General features: G+C 38.4%; 1 protein-coding gene across 1 annotated transcript in view; it reads left to right on the top strand.

Annotated features, from left to right (window-relative positions):
* The window catches only part of si (sucrase-isomaltase), a 43,432-nt gene extending 17,588 nt beyond the window's left edge, over window positions 1–25,844 (top strand). The window contains exons 18-48 of the mRNA XM_049725374.1: window positions 943–1,097; window positions 1,246–1,330; window positions 3,754–3,810; window positions 5,505–5,629; window positions 6,002–6,090; window positions 6,527–6,576; window positions 6,809–7,000; window positions 9,524–9,673; window positions 9,744–9,950; window positions 10,192–10,346; window positions 11,337–11,505; window positions 12,237–12,333; window positions 12,960–13,072; window positions 13,440–13,565; window positions 13,702–13,830; window positions 13,985–14,098; window positions 14,201–14,263; window positions 14,601–14,717; window positions 14,829–14,919; window positions 15,024–15,162; window positions 15,297–15,430; window positions 15,540–15,574; window positions 16,250–16,366; window positions 17,612–17,760; window positions 17,973–18,057; window positions 18,128–18,184; window positions 18,790–18,914; window positions 19,324–19,412; window positions 20,827–20,876; window positions 23,402–23,569; window positions 24,855–25,844. Coding sequence (XP_049581331.1) covers window positions 943–1,097; window positions 1,246–1,330; window positions 3,754–3,810; window positions 5,505–5,629; window positions 6,002–6,090; window positions 6,527–6,576; window positions 6,809–7,000; window positions 9,524–9,673; window positions 9,744–9,950; window positions 10,192–10,346; window positions 11,337–11,505; window positions 12,237–12,333; window positions 12,960–13,072; window positions 13,440–13,565; window positions 13,702–13,830; window positions 13,985–14,098; window positions 14,201–14,263; window positions 14,601–14,717; window positions 14,829–14,919; window positions 15,024–15,162; window positions 15,297–15,430; window positions 15,540–15,574; window positions 16,250–16,366; window positions 17,612–17,760; window positions 17,973–18,057; window positions 18,128–18,184; window positions 18,790–18,914; window positions 19,324–19,412; window positions 20,827–20,876; window positions 23,402–23,569; window positions 24,855–24,932 — 3,510 coding nt within the window. The 3' untranslated portion in view covers window positions 24,933–25,844. The remainder of the gene's footprint in view (window positions 1–942; window positions 1,098–1,245; window positions 1,331–3,753; window positions 3,811–5,504; window positions 5,630–6,001; window positions 6,091–6,526; window positions 6,577–6,808; window positions 7,001–9,523; window positions 9,674–9,743; window positions 9,951–10,191; window positions 10,347–11,336; window positions 11,506–12,236; window positions 12,334–12,959; window positions 13,073–13,439; window positions 13,566–13,701; window positions 13,831–13,984; window positions 14,099–14,200; window positions 14,264–14,600; window positions 14,718–14,828; window positions 14,920–15,023; window positions 15,163–15,296; window positions 15,431–15,539; window positions 15,575–16,249; window positions 16,367–17,611; window positions 17,761–17,972; window positions 18,058–18,127; window positions 18,185–18,789; window positions 18,915–19,323; window positions 19,413–20,826; window positions 20,877–23,401; window positions 23,570–24,854) is intronic.
* The last annotated feature ends 409 nt before the right edge of the window (window positions 25,845–26,253 follow it).

Raw genomic sequence — 26,253 nt, 5'->3', positions numbered from 1 at the left:
AATTTGGAAATAACCAATTCTAGAGAAACTGTTGTGATCTCAACTGGTTGGTCCACAATGCTAAGTAACATTTTAACACATATCAGTAATAATCACAAAGGACAGCAAATGCACTCAGTGCAAGTGCATTTCAAAATATGCTGGCTCTGATACAAACCTAACCAACTGGTTGCAAACTGCTGGATAAAGTATATTGATTGATTCTGAAAACTTATTTCTTATAGAAAGGAAAATTACCACTGTCTACATAATGCATTTGCTTTGGTTATACCTTTTGACTTGTCTTTTACTGTGTAGTAATATACAGCTCTTGTACTTTGTGACCATTAGTGTAGATTGGCCTCACCCTGTGCCACACTATTACAATGTGGATGCAGAATTTATGACATTCTTTTGACAAATAAGTTAGGGATTGGGACTTGACTTGCTGTGACATGAGTGTCGCAAATGAGATGAGACTTTACAGTCAGAGAGAAGCCACTCAATGAGCCAAGAGCAGTGTTTATACTGACATCCAACACTGATTATTTATTACAGATAAGCACAAAGGAGTGGGTAGAAAAATCAGACCATTACTGATGAACAACAAGAAAATAAAGGCTCTGGCAGCAGACGTGACATTTCCATGTTTATCAGGGCCACAAAAATAGAACAGGTGATGAGTGTCTCATGACCAAGAAAAATAACCAATAATCAATAATTATCATATTATGTTTTCAGATTGTCAAAACAAATAATTCAGAAAGATTTTATTTTTTGCTTTTTCTCCCCATGTTTCCAAGAAATGAAAATAAGCCATTTCATATTTAAATGTGAGAAATTTAGTGCAACTTGCAAGGCTGACTTGTAAGTACATGAATGTGCTTCCCCCTAAAACAAATCAGAGGGGAAGTGAGGTTCTTGCTCATCAAAACCCATCTCAGTAATAGATGTTGTCTGCAGCCTCAGGATCCAGCAGCATATGGGGCAGGCTCACTTCTGGTGGAGAGCTCCAAACACTACCTGAGGATTCGTTACACACTGCTTCCGTATCTCTACACACTCTTCTTCAAAGCCAGCACCACAGGGGAGACCGTAGTACGTCCCCTCATGCATGAGTAAGTCATTTTGAATATTATGGATCCCACAACATGAGTGTTACTTCCAGGAAATGAACTTTTTTTCTCAGTTGCTCTGTTTAATTTATGATGCATTTTTTTCTGGATGTTAATGAATGGTATTTTATTGTTTACTTTTGCTCTTAAGGTTTTACTCTGATGAAGCTACCTGGGATGTGGATCGCCAGTTTCTCTGGGGGAAACACTTGCTCATCACACCTGTACTGGACCCGGTTAGTCAACACGAACAACACATATTTGCGCAACCACACGGATCGTAGATCACTAAAACTACTGACCCCTCGAGACCAGGACATTTGAAATGGGACATTTTTAAGGCCGTATGTGACGTACAGATTGGAAGACCAGCTCATCTGACACACACACACACATTGACCTCCACTGGGAAAACATGACATGGGATTTGCTTTGTTGCCCTCCCCTCCTCTCATCCCTCTTTCTTCCTCTTCCATACCCTCCCTCTTTTCTCTCAGCTCTAATGAGAGCACTGACCTCATTACAAGCAGATTAGAAGTGTAGATGGAAGTGTGTGTGCGAGTGCGCGTAGTAATGTGCAAGTGCTAAGTTTTCTGTACTGCGCTGGAGTGTACATGGATCTCTGTATGTGCACAGATTCAACGATTGCGGTCGTGTCAAAGTGGCCTGATTAATGAGCAATTTAGCATGGCCCCTTGTTAATTATGCAGGAGGAGAGTAAATTGGATTCATAGGCTGTATCAAGTTACTTCAATTGGTGTGATTGTGGAAAAGTTGAAAGTACTTCAAGGTGCTGCTCTCAAGGGATTATAGCAAAAGCATAAACATTTGCACTGAAACCAATAAGAATAAAAACAAAAGTTTATAAACTCAAGTTTTCAAAGGTCATGAACACAACAGATGCACTGACCAACGTCAACATTGGTGGTGGCAGTCAAATTATTCCATCACCACTTGTGGACCAGGGGCTTATTTTACTTCAGCACTCTCGTGTACGGGAATATGCATTCCTCAAACAAGAAAAACTGCCAAGGTAAAACACGATGACAGTGAAGCATAATTGAAGATAACTTAATGCTCAGTGTCGAAAAAATCAATGAAACATTTTTTTCCAGCAAAGTTATTGCACACAATACACAATGGAAAGCAAAGTTTTCAACAATTCTTCAAATGTAACTTTAGAGCGTCTTAAACCTCTGACTTTCAATCAAATGTGAATACTTTGCTCAATGCTAAATCCCACATTTTTTTTCTGTTAAGCCTTCATTTTCTACTTTACACTATTGCCTTTAACTTTAATTCACTGTCTTTTTTGATTCAGCATTCCATCCATCCACCTACCCATTGCTTTAATGATGCTCAAGCTCCACCCTTCAGATCAAGTAGCTGCACTAACCTTGATCTTTGTGGAAAACAGGGTAGATCTATTGATTTACTTCACCTCATCCCCTCTGGTCATCATCCACACCATCTTTTTGCCCAATTTTTTCCAGTTAGCTTTTTTTTCTTGCTTACATCAAATGTGAGCTCCATTTCTTATCTTGATTCTCCTAATCAGCTGCTGTCAAATCTTTTGTCTGATCCTTTTTCCATTTCATGCAGGATCTTGTTCACCTTACTCTTGCTCACTTTCCATGTTGCTTGCTATCATCTCACCTCTATCGATTGATCATAGTACCGCATTGCATATCAAACTGATCTACCTTGTGGTTTAACGTGTTTACTTTGGTCATGTCACCATGGAGACAGGCCTCGTGCCCTATGTCTCCAAATCACAGCTAGCAGCAATGCTAGCAGCAATACTTAACCTTTCTCTTTTTGTCGTATTAGCCAATATGGTGATTGCTATGATTGCTAATAGTAGTAAAGTAAAAAGTAACAGTAAGGTAAATTAGTCCCTCAATCCTGTGCTCTGGATTAAATGTCACCCTTCAAAAACCAAAAGCTCATGCACTCATTGTTTGAAATTCAAACACAGACATCTTTATAAATATATAAATGTTTGTTGTTGTCTGGTCTTTAAAAAAAAACGTGCTGTTAAAGAGATGACGCGTGACATGCTTTTGATAGGCACCATGGCTCGACACCACTGACATACTGTTATGAAAAAATTGGTGCTTTTTGAGAAGGAGGGTTAGGGTGGCTCCTTGATTCAATGCTCTATCTTTGCTGCCTTCCTCCCTGTCAAAAAGAGCCATAATCTGACAGCGCTATCAAAAGGCTGGTGCTCTTCTATTGATTGCGCTTGTCTGTCTGCCACCTTGAGCCATCAAAAATTGTTGCCAGTTGTCACTTGATATGGTCTTTTCCATCATCGGTTGCATCATAGTGCTGCAGACTTAAATGTCACAAAAAGCTGAGTAAAAATCTCAGATCACTCAATAGACTTTAAAATGACTTAATCTGAGGTACGTAATGTCTGATTATGTTAATATTTTTAAAAGGCTTCCCTTGTGGTGTACTTTAGCTTCTACCATCACATATTTTAAATATATTAAGAGTTGATTAGCTGAAAGTTTAAGATTAAGGCATTACTCTTTGTTCTCTGTAATTCAGACTCACAAAATAAAGTGACTGGAAGAAAAAAAATTATGGTTGGAAGGTTGAAAATGAAATTTGCTTATGCATGACAAGTCTTGGCACTTCTTATTTTTTGCAGGGCGTGGTTATGTTGGATGCCTATATCCCAGACGCCTTGTGGTATGACTATGAGACGGTAAGACTTTGTATCCTCATTGTGACTCACATTTTCTATTTTACACAATTTTGAGTTTTCTTTGATCAAATTAATTCAACATATTTTTCAGGGATTATTTATTTAGAACATACACATGCAACATGCTGTATTAAAGATTTTTTAAATTAATTTACCTCTCATAACTCACTTTCCTTAAATGGTCATTTTTTCCCCATTTTGCAAAAAAAAAGTATTTTTACTTAAACTATATCTTGGAGACTAATAATTACACCTGTCAGAGATTGATATCAGCGATGGAAAGGGACAGGAGACAAACACATAGCACCATTAAAATGTTTATTTTGCATTTAGTTAAGAACATGAGCCCCCAATTACATGATTTAAGTCTCTGTGTAGACATATAGGGTAATCCAATTCAAAAACAAGTGATTCACAAATGTCAACACCACCACATTAGCATCTCCTCCATACAGCCTTAACAAAAAGTAAATATCTTAAGCTGGCTCAACGGGGAAGAAGATCATGATTAGGCTAAACTGTATTCTTTGCTACTGCATCACTGCTGGATTAATTTATCGTGCTACAATGCTTCAGTTCTACAGGTGCAATCAAATGGTGAATGTAATGCTCAAGAGAATGATTGCAGAGGGGGTTTATCAGTATTAAGAGGCATTAGCACACAAAGAACACAGTTTCACGTGGAAGTCTGTGCATGAACCTCTTTGTCGGGGACATGGAGACAAGAGAGATAAGACAGAGTGCGACTGGAGACAAAGATAGAGTGAAACTGGAGGTGCAGATGAGAACCGAGAAACCATCTCCCTTATGAAAGGATAAAAGAGGTGCTGAGTCCCTCTGGGATCTTAGTTTGAACGTCAGAGTGGCATTGTAAAGCGGTCGCTGATCAGATGGACGATTAGATTTCTCGTTGCTGCTGGTTCCTATGTCCGGGTTGGTTCTTAGTGGTTATCTAGGGTGGAGGACGAGGGAACTGGGGCTATTGATCTGCAGCAAAAAGTGCAGGACTAACAGCAAAGGTCAATATGGAATGAAAAGAGAAGCATCAATATGAGTGAAAAAGAACATGTTGGAGGAACAGCAAGAAAGAAAAGTGGAATAACTATAACTAGAAGAACAAAAGACACCTTAACCTTTAAACAACCAAAACAAAAAGCATTTTATATTTCCGTTTTGCAGTTTAATGATACAAAATTCAAGTTTTTAAAATAGTAGCTTTACCCCAAGGATTAAATGTCTCTCAAGGGTGAAAATAAATTAGAAAATACATAAGAAATAAAGAAATACAACCATACCACACACCCATAGCACTGTACTTACAAAAAAAAAAAAATGGCACACACTTCGATGGAAACGCAAAGAAAAGAAAATTAGAGCATCCCATGAGAGGATAACAGGACCTAGAATAGGATGGTGAATTAGATGAGATTGAGAGAAGATCTTTTTAAATTGTTTTGGCCTGCCATAAAAGTTCAGGCCTCAGGAGATCAGAAATTAAGTGTGCACTATCTAGAGCTCAGCAGCAATGCAGCAATGAGATTTAGAGGAACCGTAGAGGACTCTTCAGAAGGCGTTTTAATAGGAAGTGGCTGGGTTGGTATACTAAGCAAAATAACGAAGTGTACTCGTAGTATGAAAACTCAGACCTGCATTAAGACAATTTGTAAAACAGATTCTCTTGTCTTACCAATCAGATGAAACCGTTGGCAGAGCGCAGACAAAAAATTAAGCTGCATCTACCGGGTGACAAGCTTGGTTTACACATAAGAGGCGGTGCTGTTCTCCCCACGCAGAAAGCAGCTGTCACCACCACATACAGGTACAGACTCACAAAAACACTTTGAACTGAAGTAAAAAAAAAAAAAAAATGCTTGGACTGTTGGCGGATTTGCATGCATCTGTATCCAATAAGAGCAATTGGGGTTCCATTCTTTGGTCTAAGAGATAGATAGCTATTAGACCAGTGGTTCTTAACCTGGGTTCGATCGAACCCTAGGGGTTCAGTGAGTCGGCTTCAGGGGTTCGGCAGAGCTGGTAATTATTCAACTTGCATGTCACACGCATGTATGCAAACAACAAAAGGGGAAATATGTCTTCTATTTTTAGCTACTGCAGATGCAATGGCCAGACATCCCCAGACTGTTTTGAGTAATTTTTGTGAACATTGTCTCCGTCCTATTTTGATCTACAGTCGACGCAATCCAATGGGTCTGATTATTGCTCTTGATGACAAAGCCCAGGCTGCAGGGGAGTTTTTCTGGGATGATGGAGATTCCAGAGGTAATGTTTCACAAATAGTGTTTATGTTGTTCCAAATAAGAGCACAGCAAGTCATTAAATGTTCTGATTTTTGGAAGGCATTTTCTGACAGATTTGAGCACTTTTATCACATTGTTCATAATTTCTATCCAAATTAACCATACTATTAGTAGTAGAGGAATTCTAAATGACACAATGTGTATCGATGTGAACGCATATGCGAGACAATGACTCTTTCAGGTACACTTTTTTTATTTAACTTTGATTGAGGCACGTATACAGCGTTTCCATTAGGGATGCGCAACTTACAAAATGAAAATGCTTGTACCAAACTGTTTAAACATTCTGCTCACACAGCTGAACAAATGAAGGTCAGTCACACAGTGTGACAGTACACCGGCTATGTCAAATCACTGTGACAAATTCCAACATCTGTTCTCTTTTTTTTTTCTCACAGACACTGTTAAAAAAGGAAACTACATCCACTACAAATTTACTGTTCTCCATGTAAGTCTCCCTCGAACACATCTTTTTTTGCAAATTCAGCAGTATATATATATCGATCTGATCTTGGCTCAGTTTCAAAGTTAAAAAAGGAAATGTGTCAAATTTCCAGACATAAAGGCAAAAATAATTGAGTTAGTTATTACAGTGGGCATTTTATCTAGTAGTTAAAAACTGTTAGGTTCATGGCTGTCCGACTTGGATTAAATATCAAGCTGCTTTTTCTGCGTCACAGGGGGTACTCACCATGCAGGTGATACATGCTGGCTACAGGGATCCCAACAACCTACATTTTGAAAACATCACAATCTTAGGGGTTCCCCATCCTCTTGTGTCTGCCTCTGTGACACACGTGGGCTCTGGGTCACATGGAAACTCTACGACCATTGTTCCAGATTCCAGCATAGAGCATGATGCAACCAAGGAGGTACTGTTTAGTCATATTCAACTTCATTCATACACTTTTGCATCCTATTATTAACTTTCATAGAGATGCTTTTTTTTATTTTTGCGCTCAAGCAGCCATTTGATACTGATGAATGTTGCATGGTAGTGAAATATGAAAATGGTACTTCTACAATTACTTAGGTACTTAGGTACTTTGCAAAGGCAATATTTGTATTAAGTATTTTCAATTTCATACAAATAATTATGATTCATTGGTTGACTACAGGCGGCTCGGTGGCGCACTGGCTAGCACGTCCGCCTCACAGTTAGGAGGGTGCGGGTTCGATTCCACCTCCGGCTCTCCCTGTGCGGAGTTTGCATGTTCTCCCCGAGCCCGCGTGGGTTTTCTCCGGGCACTCCGGTTTCCTCCCACATCCCAAAAACATGCTTGGTAGGCCGATTGATCACTCCAAATTGTCCCTAGGTGTGAGTGCGAGTGCGAATGGTTGTTTGTCTCTGTGTGCCCTGCGATTGGCTGGCAACCGGTTCAGGGTGTCCCCCGCCTACTGCCCGATGACAGCTGGGATAGGCTCCAGCACGCCCGCGACCCCCGTGGGGACTAAGCGGTTCAGAAAATGGATGGATGGATGGATGGATGGATGGATGGATGGATGGATGGATGGATGGATGGATGGATGGTTGACTACATGTTGCAACTATGCAGGACAGGTGCAAGGAGGATGACTTTACAGTCTTGGCTGTACCATTTCAAGGTTAGCCACTAAGTGTGAGAAATGGTTACAATTTACTGTGGGTGGGTGTTTATATAAAAAGAGACAGGGGAAAAAAAATGACTAAGGGTAACAACCCTTTCATGTGCAAACAGGGTCATGAGTTAAAAACCTATAAGACAAGAGTCTATAAAATGAAAAAACATCCATTTAAGCAATATTTTAGATTGTTTCCTCATATAGAAAAGTGTTCTTTCATGCTCAAGGTTTTTCTGGTCAAACACAGAAGAGTACATTTATCAGATTTTACACCATCCTTGTCTGAAGGTGAAGGACAAAGCGCTCTAAACTTTCTTCACATTTCTCGTCGGACTGAGCCAAGCTCCCACACATTCAACATTAGTTAAATAAAGCTTAAGATTGTCAGTCACTGCTAGCTTAATTAATTTCCCTAATTGTATTTATCTAGTTTGCTTATTATATAACTCTGTACACAACTCTTGGAACATTCACTGCAATTTGTGTCTTTGGCTCCAGTTTCTTGCTTTAAATTTTGAATCATGCCTTCACAGTAATCCCAAGATAAACATCTGCATTTTGAAGTTCCCCATCAGACATTTTATTCCATTCTAATAACGGGAATATGAGTTCAAAGGAAAGGAACACGTTTTGATGAACATCACTAATGTCTAGCAAACAGATCCAGAAACTTTAGGGTGGTACTATAACTGCCGAGCTCCCTCAAGATTGTGTGAGTCATAGTTCCCCATAGAGGCTGTTGAAGCTGCTTTGGAAATTAACAGATGTGTCTTAATTGGTAGTACAAACATCACCCATTAGTCAGTCTCAAGGAAGCCTGTCTGTACAAAGCTTCCCCATGCAGGAGGACTGGCCTCATTCCACTCGATATTTGTTCTCAGTCGTGTTTTACTGTACAGTGTATATAAAACAAAAGAAATGTGATGCACCGATCTCTTTGGTATGCTATAAAACAGCAAGACTTTAATATTTTCCTGTCTGGTGTGGTTTTTAATGTAAAGGCTGATATGTGATGGCTATTTTTACTGTCCGGTGTGGTTTTTAAAGTAAATTCTGATATGTCAGCGCTAGACAGGACACCCAATTTGAAGGCTAAACAGCCATAAAAGCCATAAAAATGAATATGCACTTACTTTATTGTCCTCTTCACCTTTATTATGACTAGAAAACTTCCAGGAAAGTCCTTTATCTGTTTTGAACAACTTGTAACATGTTTCTATCAATCATTTGATTTAATAGAAGAATCAACTGTTGTGTTAAATAGAAACATCAACTCTGATAAATCTTTTACATCAATCTCCAACTGTACAACTCCAGGTCTGATTAATGTATTTGCTGATAGAAAAAAAAAAAAAAAATCACATCACATGTAAAGAGTGTTTTTTTTTCTATTTGGTCATCAGTTTTCATTGTAATTGGAATACAAGAACATGTACACCATCATGATGGTACAAAGATTCAGTATGAGCCCGACCTCAGACAGTTTAATTGGTCCACTGTGACGTGTTGGTCAATTGCAGCTGTCGGATGTGACGAGACTATTGGTGGCATGAGCCTCGTTAATAAAAATCCATAAATTTGAACAGTCTCGCATTCACAGCCACCAGGTTCAGAGCAACTGGGAAAAGAATATATCATCCTGTAGTCCTGAAATTACCGTACTTACCCATTTCAGGTTTGTGGGAATACTGGAGCCTATATCTTCTCTGACTGTGATTGAAAGGCAGACGACAGTGTTGGCTGGTTGCCATTCAAGCCCAGGGTAGATAATGACAACGTTTTGCCACTTGCAGGTTCTGTTCATACGACGCTTGTCTTTAACTCTGGGGGAGACGTATCTTGTGCGTTGGGAGGTGGTGCAAGAGGAGTACCAGCGTGTTGACTGCCACCCGGAGGAGCATGCAGATGAGGCAAAGTGCTTGAGCCGAGGCTGCATCTGGAAGGTTAGGAAAAAATACCTAAATGTTTCATTCTTAGTCTAAAATCTTCTTTTTCTTTCAACGTCCTTATCAGATAAGCAACATTGAACGGGTTCCATGGTGCTACTATCCAAAAGACTATGGATATCATGTCAGAATAAATGAAGAAACCATGTCTGGCTTTCGGTTTGAAATCATTCGGAACAAAAGGTACCAGAGCAGGGGCCACTCGGAGTCACGTGACATTGACATCCTCCATGTTCAGGTCACCTACCACAGCAGTAGCATGCTGCAGTTCAAGGTATGTTTATTTGTGCATGTATCATGACGTCTCATCATTGTGAACTATTAATTAACACAACCGAGTAGAATCACTTTGTGGATTATACGTAGATTCCTTAATTTCCTTGAATGGCCCTCGTGTCCCAGTATTTTTGCCCATATAGTAAATCAGTCAATAGCATATGCTGAGTTGTTGTTTCCACCAGCTGTTTCCATCATGTGTGTTCACCACACAAGTACTAATATGCCCTTCTGTCCAGATCTGGGACCCAGCCAGTGATCGTTATGAGGTTCCAGTCCCGCTCTCTGTCCCAACTGTTCCGGACACTAATGAGGACGAACGGCTTTACAAAGTCCTTTATAAAAGTGATCCATTTGGCATCCAGGTCATACGGAAAAGCACTGGGACCACAATGTGAGTGCAAATGTTAAAGGACACTATAGTTGGTTTTTGGTTTTCTGATTGGCTCGATGCAGTCACATTGAATGCTACCAACTAGTGCATGTTATCAAAATTATGCTGAGTTGCATTTTTGTTCGCTATCGATATAACATTCGACTCATGCAAGACGTTAAAGTTACAATTGGACAGTATGTGTAATTTGAAAGCATTGCTGCACACAATTCCTGGCAACAAAATACGGTGCCTCTAGACAATTTTATGACATCTAATATAGACATTAGAAACAATGAATGTCTTTACAAAGATGCTTATGGTTAGTTTTGATCCAAACTAAATTGTTACAGTTAACCAACTGTATTACCACAGTAGTGTAAAACTGCATACCATCAAACTGAGAGCCATTTCTAATATTTTAGCCTTGGCACTAGCCCCTCTCAGTATGATGTACTGTACATACTACCGTTCTACACCCCTCCACTCTACAATTGCAATAATTAACATACTATATTGGTGCAGGTTTAGCAAACACATAATGAACGCATTTAGTAAAGGTACAAAAACATACAATTCATAATAAATCAATTATATGGTGTCCTAGCTAGATCAATTTCCCTATGTGTGATTAACATATTTGTCAATATAAACTCTCCTTGAGTGTAACAGGGAATTAGTTGCTGAGGTTATTTGCTTTCAGTCAATGAGTGTGACCACCTGCATTGAAGTCAGTGACAATATATGAGCTAAAGAAATGGCAGTAACTTGTAGCTAAGAACATCGAAGTCATGTTTACAATGCTAAAAAAATAAATAGTACTTATATGCATACTTTGGGACCTCTCTGAGGAAGGGTGATTACGTCATTTGAAATGTGGCTGATTAGTCTACCTGAAAATGTGCCATTACTCCCTTTGGAATTAACTGTGTTGCGTTAAACTTTGTAACGTGAATAACTCCCTTTACAATCATTACTCTGATTGATTCTGAGTCTCTCACTTTTTCTCAGTTGGGACTCAGCGGTGCCAGGTTTTACCTTCACAGACATGTTTATTCAAGTATCAACACGTCTCTCATCCAAGTATATTTACGGCTTTGGCGAGACAGAACATTCAACATACAAACATGACCTGAACTATCACACCTGGGGTATGTTCGCCAAAGACCAGCCTCCTGGTGTAAGTATCTTACTGAAACACGTTTCAAAACGAAGGGTTGTTTTTCTTCTCTGCTTAACTATTTGATCAAATAAAATCAGATTTGGGGACTGCTTAGAAGCTGGAATTTATCATTTTAAGATGATAACATTTTCCACATTATTATATATGTCACCAAATGTGTTTATAGAGGGGTTGGCTTGGGTTGTTTAAATACAAATTATTTTTCCTACATAATTTTCAACTAAAGAGGTTGCCCTCCAATAACAACATGGGATACAATGAGTCAGCACCAGTACCTTATAGGGACATCACTACATCATAACCCCTGTCTTCTCCTTGGAATTATTTCAAACAGATAGCAAGGCAATGGACACATAAGCACCCACACAACCACGTACACACATGCACGCAAACACCCGCACACGCAATTTTAACAGCTCCTCAGGTACCAGTCGACTCGGAAGCTGATGAAGCCTGACATGCCCGTGAGCTTTCGTCATAGATGTTGACATCTCAAAGTGGCAGATTTCCTGTCTCTAACACATCACTGTATCCCCTGTTGCCCAGTCCATCTTGTTTTATATTCTTATTGTAATGTTCTGTTGGGTAAGCGAATCTCAAAGCTCCGCACTATAATTTGTACTGCTGCCATGACTAAAACTGTACAAAAATGCTCTTCTGCAAACATACAAGAAACGTAGCAACCAAAAATGAACGTCCCAAACTTGACCATGCTCTCTTTATTACAGTACAAGATGAACTGCTATGGAGTCCATCCATTCTATATGGGCCTCGAGACCACTACTGATGCTCATGGTGTGCTGCTGCTAAACAGCAATGCAATGGGTGAGAGGAAATCAACACACTCAAGCCTGTATGAAGTGTACATGCTCTGACTGTGCCCACTTGGGTTTCCTTTAGTCTATGCGGCGTCCTATCATATTTCAATAACATGCACGGTATGTTAATTTAGCAGTATATTGCCCTAAAGTTTTGAACCTGAGTGTTGTCTAGCTACCCTGCAATTGGCTGGTGACCAGCCCAGGGTGTAGCCCACCTCTAACACAAAGTCAGGTAGGACCAGTTCACTCATTACCCAATAGTTGGACATGGACTGTAGAAAATGGATGGATATATAATACACACACGGCAATTCCAAATTGGTTAAAACAATAAGGCTTGTTTTTCTATAAAAATGTAGAATAATCTATTACATTTTATGGTTGGAATGCAGTTGGTCTTATATTTTAGTAAATCGACCCACAACAAGAATGAGTACATACAAATGGCACTTTAATGAGTATGCACACTCATAAATTATGCATAAAATATAACTATGCAAATGTATACAATTCTGGTATTATTTTATTCTTGCCTTTCCCCTCCGTTCTCCATGAAAACCATGACTTGCACACAAAGCAAAAATAATTAAATAGGTTAAAATAAACGTGTTTTTTTGCGTGTGTACACAGATGTGACTTTTCAGCCTATGCCAGCTTTAACCTACCGAACTGTGGGAGGCATCCTAGATTTCTACATGGTCCTAGGACCTACACCTGAGAATGTTGTCCAGCAGTACACTGCTGTAAGTCTTCTTAATTGCATGATTTGTTTGCGTATGAAAGAGAGTGAGAGAGAGAGAGAGAGAGAGAGAGAGAGAGAGAGAGAGAGAGAGAGAGAGAGAGAGAGAGAGAGAGAGAGAGAGAGAGAGAGAGAGAGAGAGAGAGAGAGAGAGTCCAAATGAGAGAATGCAATGAAGTGAAAAACTCCCAGCTGCTGCAGTCCATCAACGAAGGCCCAGGGCCAGACACAACACACACGCGCACCATCAGGCTCACAATTCAAAATGTTACCCTCAAACACACACGCACACATAGACACACATTTATTTCCAAATTTTTTTTTTTCTGCTCAAGTGTTTTGACTTCCTCGTTTGTTTTTTGTCTTAATAGCTGATTGGAAGACCTGTTCTACCTGCTTATTGGTCCCTCGGATTTCAGCTATGTCGTTATGGATATGCTAATGACAAGGAGATAGCAGATCTATACACACAAATGAGGGAAGCGGGTATTCCCTACGTAAGTTCTCTGAGACTCTGAGACTGGTTTTTCATAATTGCAGATGATACCATTAACATTGACATTGATGGTGTATGGAAGTTATATATTATAGTGGATGATATTTGTGTAATTGTTTTTTAAATTGAATCTTCAGGACGTGCAGTATGCAGATATTGATTACATGAAACGGCAGCTTGACTTTGTCCTGGACCCAGAGTTTGCTGGACTACCTTCCCTGGTTAATGACATGAGAAAAGAGGGCATGAGGTTCATCTTCATTCTGGTAATCAACAAACCTAAAATTCTGAATAACACACCCAAATAGACTAAAGGCAAACATACAAAGCTTGATCGGCTAAATGTTACCAACAGATAAATGTTACCAACTAGAAACTGTTGCTTTTTTAATTTATGCTGTTGCCTTTTTTTAATACCAGGACCCAGCCATTTCAGGCAATGAGACCCATTATCCTGCCTATGAGAGGGGTAAGGCCGCAGATGTCTTCATTAAATGGCCCAAAAAACTTAGCGATGACATCGTGTGGGGAAAGGTAAGATGGCCTGAATAGCCATACAGAAATTAAATGCAAGAATACTTTTTATACAGTAAACAGAATGTATGAAATTATGTAATTGGCATTATTGCCTTGCAGGTTTGGCCTGATTACCCAAATGCTGCAATAAATGAGTCTCTGGACTGGGACACTCAAGTAGAGGTATGGTTTAAAGATATGTGATATTTTATAGTGAACCATCCAAAGTCAAACACAATCCTCTCCATGCTCGATATCATTGCGCAAACATTGTTTCGCAGAGGAAATAATACCAATTCAATGAATGTTTTTAAAGAAAACAGTCATGTTTTGCAAGGAAACGTTGGCTGAATTCCAAATCATTTAACTTTGGAAGGTTTCTTCTTTGGAGGTCCAAGGTGTATTCTGTGTATGAATATGCAGGATCTTGGTTGGAAAATTTGCACATTTGTACAAGTTACAATGACGCAATAAACTCAGTTTACATGCAGCAATTATTTCCCTAATCACATCTTCTCAGCTCTACAGGGCTTACACTGCCTTCCCTGACTTCTTCCGTAATGCAACGGCAAAGTGGTGGCATCAAGAGATCATGGATTTCTATCAGAAAACTGTGAAATTTGATGGCCTGTGGATTGTAAGTGACCATGAACAGTACAGAACATTTACCTTCTTTTTATACTGCCTAACTGTGTCCAATTTTCTTTTGGACTTTTACACTCAAATGTATCTCTGTGCTTACCCACAGGACATGAATGAACCTGCCAGTTTTGTGCATGGCACAGTGGGGGAGAAGTGTCTGGGTGACCTTCTGCTTGAGAAGCCTCTATATATGCCATGTAGGACTTACACAACATCATGTTATGCATCTTAGCCTAACATTTTGTTGTCAAGCAACAATAACTCTTCTCTCTGGATGTGTTTTGTGTCTCTGTCCAAATAGCCTTGGAATCTAAACATCTTGGATTAAATCATAAGACTCTGTGCATGAACAGTGAACAGATACTCAGTGACGGGACACCAGTCAGGCACTATGATGTCCACAGCCTCTATGGCTGGTCCCACACAAAGCCTACTTATGAGTGAGATCCTACATTATGTGTTTCTGTCAGAATGTTCTTTCACAATTAGACTGAAATAGCGTGTGAAAGCCAAAAGCCTTACCATGTCAGATAATGTTTTTTATGCATAACTGCGTTTTGTCTTCTTCATATAGTGCCTTGTTGAATGTGACTGGTAGACGAGGTATAGTGGTGACCAGGTCCACTTACCCCTCCAGTGGAAAATGGGCTGGGCATTGGCTGGGTGACAACAATGCCAGTTGGGACCAGTTGTACAAATCCATAATAGGTACTGTACAGTACACACTCATAACATTTAACGTTCTAAAAACATGAGCTTGCACACCCATCCCTTTTGTGAAAAGCGGGAAGTCACACACGATTTTCCTCTCTTGCAGGTATGATGGAGTTCAGTCTGTTTGGCATCCCTTATGTAAGTATCATCTTCTAATCTTTTTTTTTTTTATAGGATAATCTTATTGATGTGACCTTGTCTGCTCTAAGTAGATTACATGGCCACAGTGATGTTATTTCATTTTGTTGGACCGTTTGATCAGAGGACATCTTGTACAGCATGCTGTTACAACAGGAGGCGGGGATCTTGTTGCTGTCAGTCAACATTAAAAAAAATGGGTCAATTCTTCAAACAAAAAGTAATTTCCATCAGTAGGCTGCTAAAGACATGCATTAAAGCAAATGTTTTTTTTGTCCGGGTTTGTTAAAGGTTGCAAATATTTGTGAACGTCTGATGAATTTCTATCCAACTGTTTGGACCTTTAAATGAAAAAAAAAAGTGCCTAATTACGACCGGCTCGGTTCATCATCTGCACCATGAATGTCCACTGTCTCACTTCCAACCATACCAATCACATTTGCCCATCCTCTTCTCTTATTTTCAACTTGTTGTGGGCTGTCATGGCTACCAGGAGTTTAGTGTAAACGCAGCATATTATGCATGCATTTGGATTGTGAAAGGAAGCTAAAGTACCCAAAGAAATTCACACAAGCACTGGGAGAACAATGAAACTCAGCCTGAGCCGAGATTTTAATCCAGCAACCCTATTTTCACTGTTGTCTCTTCTTTTCTTTCATCGGACTTCACTTTCAGACTGGGGCAGACATATGCGGGTTCTTCAATACAGCTAAGTATGAGATGTGCCTTCGCTGGATGCAGCTGGGTGCCTTCTATCCATATTCACGAAACCATAACGGCAAGGGCAACCCGGTGAGTAAACTCCGAGCGGAATGATTAAAGCTTAGTTTACTATGACGGAGAAATATCACTCCACTTTCAAACCACAACTTTTTTTGACATGGAGATACATATTTGAGGAGCTAGCTGAGGTTCAGGTTGTAATCATTATTTTTGACGATGAAATGAAAGAATACACCTTTAAGTTCAAAACCAAATTCACAGCATTTGCTTGTTTTGCCGTGTATAAAGTGTTTCAAAATCTGAAGAAATTGTCAGTCGAACAGCTCCCCAGACTGGTTTGCGGTGGACCATTTGTGTTTTACTGAATTTGAATACTGTAATCACTCCCAAGTACTTGTGCTCAGTGAAAAGTTGAAAAACTGAATATCTTCACAGAGCATGTAGTACTTGTTCTCTGGGAGTGAGCCGAATTTTTGCAAAAAATACAAAGGTGTGCACGTGCACACATTCACGCGCACACACACACACACACACACACACACACACACACACACACACACACACACACGCACACACACACACACACACACACACACACACACATAAATCTCCAAAAAGATACACTGTTTCGGTGTTGTTGTGTTGGTGGCATTCATTCTTGCAGTGACCTTTAAGAGCTTTGGAACACATCTAAGAAATCCAATAAGGCCCGTCCAGGGATCGATCCCATGAGACAAAATTTCTCTGCAATAGAGTCTGAAGTACTCGACGGGACAGTTCGTGTGTGTGTGTAAGTGTGTGCGTATGTATTGTGGGTGGGAATTTAATTGAATTCTCAAGGTGATCTGAGCACCATTGCACATCACCTACTCCCCCAACACAAACGCCATTATTCCAGTGGTTTTGTAATGGCTTGCAAATGGGATAACATCTAGAGGATGATTACCCAAGTCTGTGTTTTTTAGCTTGGAATCAAAAACTTTAGGGAAAAGAAGAAGCTGGCTATGCACCATCTAGAAAAGAAGCAGGGAGAAAAGCAACATCGGGCACAGCTTTTTATATTCAGTGTGAATTTAGGAATTCAACAATCCCTCATGTGCCTTGACAGTTTTTTCATCTTTAGGTCACAACCTTTTATTGGGATTAAGGTTTCTCATGCAGACATCCCTTCTCTGGTGGTTTTAATTGAACTATCTGAATTTTAATAATACTAGTTCACTTTCTTCATTTCATAGTAAATGGAAGGAAAAAAAAAATATAGCATGCATACATTTGTTAGTGAAGGATTATTTCTTAAGCACGTATTGTTTTCAGAGACAAGATCCTGTTTCCTGGAACTCAACTTTTGCAGAGGCATCTCGGAAAGTCCTGAACATTCGTTACACACTTCTGCCATACCTGTACACACTCATGTATGAGGCTCATACAGAAGGAAACACGGTTGTCAGACCACTTTTGCACGAGTAAGTACAATAAAATAAAAACTGATGAATGAATAGGATACATTTGAACTGAATTACTTTTATGTAAATGAATCTGACCTCTAAATCTCAGGCAAGTGCTGCATTTGCATTGTTAAACCGATTGGTTACTCAACTCTAAAAGAACCTAGAGATGTGAAAATTTTAAGTCTTTTCTTTTGTCATATTTAACAAAATGTGCCGATCTGTCACAGGTTTACGAACGAGAGAATTACTTGGGACATTCACAAACAATTTCTCTGGGGACCTGCTCTTCTTATCACTCCGGCCCTTGAACCGGTGCGCACGCACAAACATTGGTATTATTGTGTAATTTTCTCAAATACTTACCAGGCTTTGTGATTGGCAGGGAACTACACAAGTTGAAGCCTATGTTCCTGATGCACGCTGGTATGATTATCATACGGTGAGTCCAGAGAGTTAGCCACTTGGACAGCACACAATGACATTACAGCATTTGTTACTGAATTGCAAAATATATGTATGTATATATTATATATAATATATTTCTGATGAGCTATTACAGTTAATAGCTCATCAGAAATACAAATCAAAGCACATTTCTAGCAAAGCACTTTTAAATTCAATCCTTCAGTGTTATTTTTATATTTATGAGTATCAGCAGATTACAACTTCAATTCAACATGCCTGTTACTGAAATCATTTTATCACCAAATTTATTCCATGGCTATAATTATCAGAAAGCACCATCAATAAGTGACACCATAAATGTTTAAGCCATTTCCTCACTCAAAGAATGCAATTAAACAAAAGCAGCTAAACAACTGAATAACCAGCTTTAATGGTGAGGTGTAATGCTCACTTAACAGTATGGTGCAAAATAATAGACTGAAGAGTAAAGAAATCATGTTGTCCTCCTGCTGCTAGCCACTGAAACTGATATGGATGCCACCTCCGTTTCAATGCCCTTTTGGTCTTATCGGTCATTATTTTACAAAGTGTCAAGCTGACATAAAGTTAATGAGCTGCCATGATCACCCTTTGATTTAGGCCAAAGATGTCAAAGTGCGTGGCAAAAAGATCTGGATGAACACACCAATGGACCATATCAATCTACACATCAGAGGAGGATACATCTTACCTTGGCAAAAACCAGAGAACACAACATACTACAGGTAAAACCAAATGACAGCTCAACAATACGCCTCAGGCAAGCGTGATGGAGATGGAGGTTTTTGTCAATCACCACTGGACATTTTGTTAATAGCAAGATTACACTATAAAATGCACAATAGATTAATCAGAATGCATGTTTTCAAGAACACAGAATTATCAATAAAATAAGGCCTTTCCAAGAAATTGCATGCCTGCTATATGATCAATAAAATAGTTTACAACTTATTCCCAACTCAGGGTGGGGTGAATGGCTTGGATGGTTAAAGCAAGCTTGAGAAAGGCAATAAGTTTGATAGAGGGTGTTGTGTGATTGAGCGCGGTAAAGATCAGGTGGGTCCCTGCCAGCAATGATATAAATATAGCAGGTGCCCTTCACTGCTGCAACCCTTACCAGCATTTTTCTTTTAGCCGAAAGAATCCTTTGGGACTCATCGTTGCCCTAAGTGACAATGGGACTGCTCAAGGATTGTTCTTCTGGGATGACGGTGATGGAATAGGTGAGTAAAAGGTCACCTATGAGAACATTGCTGTTTCCAAATGTTCAATTACAGGCAGCTACAATGGGGGTGTATCAAATGACATTTAGAGTTACTTTTCTGTTTAGTTCTGACAAATGCTAAAGGCTGTAGACATTTTGGAAAACAATACATTTTGGGGTATTCAATAAACTCCTTGTATCCAGGAACAGAGAAAAAAATCACACACATGTGGCACACTATAAAACAGCCCTCCTTGTTGAAAGTGCCCGCCACTCCACAAGTTGTTTCGCTGCGTATGGTTCCCACTAACTGGAACATTCCCAGATATGTAAATAGGCGATGCCTTTACAACACTGTGACAAAAGATGGTTTGCAAAAAAGGGGAGTAATAGATAATAATGAATTAATTTCCCGTGTCCGTTCCTCTCCTTCCTCCCTCCTCATTCAATGTCCGGCCTAATTTGTCTTGTTTGCTTTTCCGCTCACTGAAGTGACATATTACCTGCGTTTTGTTTGAGTTTCAATATTAGCAATGCATTTAACTGACATTCAGATGGACTTACAAATGTTTATCATGGTCAGCAATTCTGTATCTCAATCCACAACACATCTACAAGTTTGTGGAACTAATATTTGCTCCTCTCTCATTAAGCAGTGCAACAGTATTTGCTTACTCATTCTTCAAACTGCTCTATTAATAAACAATAATTCATGAGTCATTTGATCCAGCCAAACTACAAAGCCATTTACACATTTAAGCAACAACTGTTATTACCTTGCATTGGAGAATACACACAAAAGTGTGATGTTTAATGTTAAACTTTTCATAAAATAAAAAAATGTACTGCTTAGTTGAATCTAAAAAAAACAAACAAGTAAAAAAACAACAACATTGACTTATGCTGAGCGATTTCAAGTTTTATTATGTATGACATGGCAATGCTTGAACGTGAGCAAAAGTCTAGATGCTACACATTATATTCTGTGGTTTAAAAAAAACAATGAGCACCTTTTTACCATCAAATTATTTCTACACATTTTATGTGTTACTTTATCAATGAGTTGCCAATGATAATTGACTTTTGCCTATCATCCCCAGATGTTTGGTTTGGGTGTCCTGCCACATCATTTACATATAAGTTCAATTTTGGCTCATTTAATAATATGGTAATTGTTCCAAACACAATGTATTTGGTTTTAATGATGTATGTATGTAATACTCTTTTTTTATATATTCATATTTTAAACTTGGGCCAATTTAATGTGTAAATCTTTCCTCCCTTACTGTAATTACCTCACGGGAATAAATAAACTTTTCAGAATCTGATTAAGTACTGTATATGTAGTACATTTATAATGTTTTTAGATCATACTTCTGTTTGCGGTGGTTTGTATTTCAATAATTCATACTTAATTATTTTCCCCCCCTCAGACACGGTTGAAAAAAGACAATATCTACTGACCTCATATGCTGTGGAATCGGTGAGTTCAGACTCTGACTAAATGCCACGTCTTTTCATTCCTTTATCGTCACTATTGTTATTAATGCAGCAATAGTTTAAAATCATTGATTTACCAGAGAACAGTGGATGGTGAATGTGAAAGGTTTCAGGTCACCTTTGCAGGTAATAATTTGTCCAAACTGTAGAATAGAATTTGTGTAATTTCTTTGAAGGTTAATAAAATGTACCTCTTCAAAAAATACTGTGAAGCACCAATCCCAGGAAGGATGACTTATTTATGCTGCCTGTTTATAATGGGCATTGAGTTATGATCCTTTTATTACATTAACTTGTCACCACTGCAGTGGTACATCATGATGATGATGCAGAGATAAAATGTTTTTCTGTGTATACAGTCCAAAAGTACTGGCAGAGAAGTCATTTAGGATCAATTCATCATGGGAACAGAATGTTAAAAACAGTCACATAATGTGTTTGTTCTGCTTTCCACTGAAGCAATAAGAAAGCATATTTGTTCATTATTTTCATTTTTAGAGGGATAGGGAGTAAGATTTCGTTTCCACTATAAGGAAATTCACCTATCTGTTGATCTCAATGGGATTGATTGTGATAAGAGGCAACATACTTATACCACACTCATAAATACACTTAATTCCATTCTCTTTTATTGTCATTACTATGATTTTTCTTTTATTCATCAGTTTATTTTTACTTCAATAAAACATGCAGCAAAATACAATTTGGAGTTTTGGGGGCAATTGGAATGGGTTGATAATATTTCAATTTGTTTCTATGGGGAGTGTTGATTTAAAATGAAAATAAATTGGGTTACAAGCTTGGTCATGGAACACATTAAACTCATAGCTCATGGTACCACTCTATTGAGATTTTAATTTATTAACATTCATAACAATACTACTTTGTTTTATTTGCAGTTGTTACTGAAATATGTTTGCTGCCTCCTATCTTAATTTGTCTGGTGTTTTTGTTCTTCTGCAGTGAATCTACTGAGGCAGACAGCAATTTGGTACCAAAATTAGCCCAGAACTCTATTAACGTATTCTTTACTTTAGGCAGCATGGCAAAAACAGCAATAAATCATCATCGAATAAAAAATATTAAAGCCAGTATTGTTCGATATAAATTTGACCCCTACATTTGTTTTGTGAGTTGGAAGTGCATGTTCTTGTTTAGATGAATACAAGTGTGTTCACCACACCCCTTTTAAGTTTGAAGTGTCACAAACCCACTGATCACTTGGATTTATGCAACTAACCCAGCCCCATCCTCTTTTCATCTAAGCAAAGACACGCTATCACACACGGACACACATTAATGAGCATACATTTAATCTCAAACATTCACAGCTCGATGTACACAAACATACAGACCCACACGCACTGAACACACACACATACAGCAACCGGAGCCAAACATCTGTGGCTGTCCTCTGCCTACCATCAGGCTCATTCCAAAGCAATTTCACACAGCGATAAAGCAGGCACACTGTCAGCCAAAGGGAGGAGGAAGAGAAAGAAAGAATGAGTGTGTGTACGTATGTGTTTGTGCGCATGTGAGCATGAACGGGCAGATGCGAGGAGATGAGGAAAGTTGGGCAACAAGGCCAAAGCTGCCTTGCAGATTAGCACATCCCATGCCATTTGTGTGTGAGTGTTTGTGTGTGTGTGCGTGTGTGTGTGAGTGTGTATTCCCACATTTGAACGTCTGTCCTCTGGCCTTTGGTTTTATACGTTTTGGCCGCAGACGTTTTGTGATTATAGAACATTACATTATATTTTAAATGAGAAGTATCATGCATTTCTTTTCACACTAGTTAGTTAGTTCACAATTGTTTCTTATAACAAATGTTTTTGTTAAAATAGCCTAAGGATCAAAGAATGACACGAGCATTTTGTAAGTAGTGCGCATGTGCACTGGAAGTCTCAAAAGTTCACCAGATTCAAAGTATATCAATGAGCATTTGTATACCAATCATTTGGAGCAAAAAGCCACTACAAAAAGTGCCCATAATGATTATGTTGCATTATCACTTGTAGTGGCAGAGTTCATTTAGGAGAGTGACGCAAAATATTGCCACCCTTAACATCCTTATGAACACCAGTATGCTATTATACTCAGACATCAATGTTGGTAGAAGTTATCAAACATTAAAATGTGATAACGTTGCATTTATTTATACCTTTTGGCTTCGACAGCATAGTGTCTGATTTGCTGCTGCACAAGCTTCTTTCTGTCTGGAACTTTGTCCAGCTGATGAGTCATATATGGGGAAACTCTGGTGGTTATCAGTCTTTTTACTTCATGCTCTGGGTGATTATTCTGTTCATTTAGTCCTTCTGTCTTGTCCTTCTATAAAGTCCCAGGCATTACCCCATCAAACAACTTGAACAAATGAACTATGTGCAGACTTTGTGTCCAATGGCAAATCACGCTTTCCAACAACCTTGGTTAACTCTTAATTAACATCTAAACAACATAAAATACTAATTTTCTCTTCATTATCGTTCTTTCTTTTCACTTTAGAACACTTTGTCAGGTAGAATTCTCCACAACGGCTTGTTTGAAGCCGATCATTTGACCCTTGGCATCGTGAAAGTCTGGGGGATCAGCGCGCATATCACAGAGGTGACTCTTACGGACGTGACTGAAACAGTACATCCTCTGACACCTCAGTATAATGCTGACGCTCAGGTGAGTATTTTTCTAAAATACACTTTTAGTTATATATTACATTTTAGTAACATTCCAAAGGTACTGTATCTAATACAAAGAGAAGTAAAAAGGAAAAACACTAACAGCACAGATTAGGATAAAAACGTCATGACTGACTGAATTCAAACATCAATCCAGTTTGATTATTCTGACAAAAAACATATTTACTTTGATATCCAAATTCAATTTGGAAACTAATTTCATACAATTAAAACTAAAATTACCTGTCTCACCCTCACTGTATGCACGAATTATACAAACACAATAGAGCAAGCTATGTGAATATAGTGCATGATTATACTTATTTGTATTTGATTATTGTTCTCCTGTGTTTGATTTCTTTGATTGTGTTGAATATACCGCTAAATGAACTGCAAACTCAGTCAAGAACATCTGGTAAAATAAATCATTCATTTTGAAATTCAATGTGAAATAAAAGCCCACAGAGTTGCAACTCTGAGAAAAAAAAAAAATCAAACATCTACTTCTGAGTATGGACAACTCTGGGGAGAGGTTGGAACAGTTCAAACTGAAATATTTAAGGGCACACACATGATGCCACATGGTGCTGGAAAATCACAAATGCAACATTTGTGTCCAATGACACCCAAATAAGCATGTTACTGATGTTTCTGTCAATACATCAATCTGCCTTTGTCTATTTTTGGTGTAGTTATGACGTACACATGGTGACCCACAAGGGGAGGACCTGTGGACCTTTGCCTTTAAGGGAGGGAAAGGCATTTTACATGTCTCAGGGTTGAGAGGAAGTAGCTTACTGATTTCTGCGCAAACATGACAAACATGAGGCATGAGTTGCGAAGGAGGTGGCATTAGTTTTCAAAGTCACTGAGAATAATAAAACTGCAGTTTTGCTCTGTGTTTTCTCATACCCCCCATGTTAGTTCCAGACAGTGTCAAGTCAAGGTCAATGTTTGGCTCCAGCACACTTGTTTACCAAAAACAGGGTTTGAACTTGTTCCAAGGACAAAGAACAGAGACAATTAAGCTTTATGTCAATGATGTAACCATCAGAATTCCTACCAAATGAGTTTAGGGCATTTCAGGGGAGTTTGTTCAAAAAAACAAGCTGACAATGGAATAAATGATATATGACAGCAAAATTTATATTTTATGTTAGTGTATTCATGCTAAACAGTGAGTTATAACAATATGATGTGTTTTGCAGCACGTGGTTTACACCAACTAAAATTGCACAATTATCGTCATATTACACACGTTTTTAATTGTCCTTTATCTACAGGAGCTGGTTATAGATGCAACTGCAATATCAATCCGTGTGGATCAAGGATTTACCATTACATGGAGGGCCACCGTCTAAGTATGCTTTTTGTTTTGTTTTCGCAGTTGGTGAATATTTAGCATACTGTACATATGTCAATTATACAATTAAACATTTTTAGGAAATCAAATTTCCCTTCTTAGGTGATTCATGTAAATCTTGACAAAAACATCATTTGAACAAATTAACACGATAGCGGTGAAATGTATTTTCACATTTTACCGAAAAGTCTGAATTTAAAATTTAAAACGTAACATTTGTGTCTAACTAGCAGTTAAAAATTACAATCTGTCGTTGTAGCTACTTCAAATCTGAAATGAAACTTTTACTTTTGTACATGCTACAGGTTCATTGTGTAATGCATTTTCTGCCTTTTGACGTTTGGTGTTTGGAAAACATGTATTTGGATGAAAACAATGTTTGTACTGTTTTTCTTTTATAATTTTGACTTAAAATAAAACTAATGTAGCTCAAGACTTTGGGGAAAAAAGGTCTTCAATGGGCACATTTTCTCATTAACAGTGATTACCTTCAAGTGAATTAATTAACATGTACCCATTTGTATGATCTGATTAGCTGTGGTAATGATTGGTTGAGTGATTTGGAAAAAATATATATTCCAATATGTAAGTGTAATAGTGCATAGGAGAGTGAAAATAGTTAAAAGTAATTAAAAAATGCATTACCTGCATGTATGAGTAATACTCTGAAAATACATTTCTTGCACCACAAAGAAATGCTTAAAAACCATCTTCATCTGTGCCAAGCAAGGAAGCAGATGTTCATGATAAAATTATAATAGGAAGCAATGCTCAGTGGAGAAAAATATCTCAAGAGGTATGCATTTGATAAGTGAAAAAGCTTTGATTTAGGAAAGTCCTGATGCAGTAACTGATCCCCTTAAGCGGAATTGTCATAAACACAATAATATAATAAACATTAAAAACTGAATTATGGGGTGTTGTCTGAGTGTGCTCTGGGATCTGCGGTCTTCCACTGATGCAGTATATGCGTATGAGGAGGAGGGGTAGGGGAGCATGTATGCTCGGATGTGAGTGTTGATTATAGCTTTTATTAAGCTTTTAATTAAGCTTCATATGTAAGCTTTGTCCTTTCCAATTGCATTTGGTCAAACATTATTCACAATAAATGCTGAAAGATAAATTTAGCTCTGGGCCCATCCCATTGATTGGCACTCTGATCAATCAGCCCTTCAGTGAGACAATGGACAGGAATCTTTACTTTTAACTGTAGTGTCTAGATGCACTTATCAGTTGTGTAGCTAAAAATACATGACAGAGAAAGGGGGGAAAAATCAAGGCCTAACACCATTTTAAAATATATTCAATTAATATTCAAA

Source organism: Syngnathus scovelli, chromosome 7 (assembly GCF_024217435.2).
Source record: "Syngnathus scovelli strain Florida chromosome 7, RoL_Ssco_1.2, whole genome shotgun sequence".
NCBI classification, from domain to species: domain Eukaryota; kingdom Metazoa; phylum Chordata; class Actinopteri; order Syngnathiformes; family Syngnathidae; genus Syngnathus; species Syngnathus scovelli.
The sequence above is the reverse complement of the archived record's forward strand: the minus strand, read 5'-3'. Positions and strand labels throughout refer to the sequence as shown.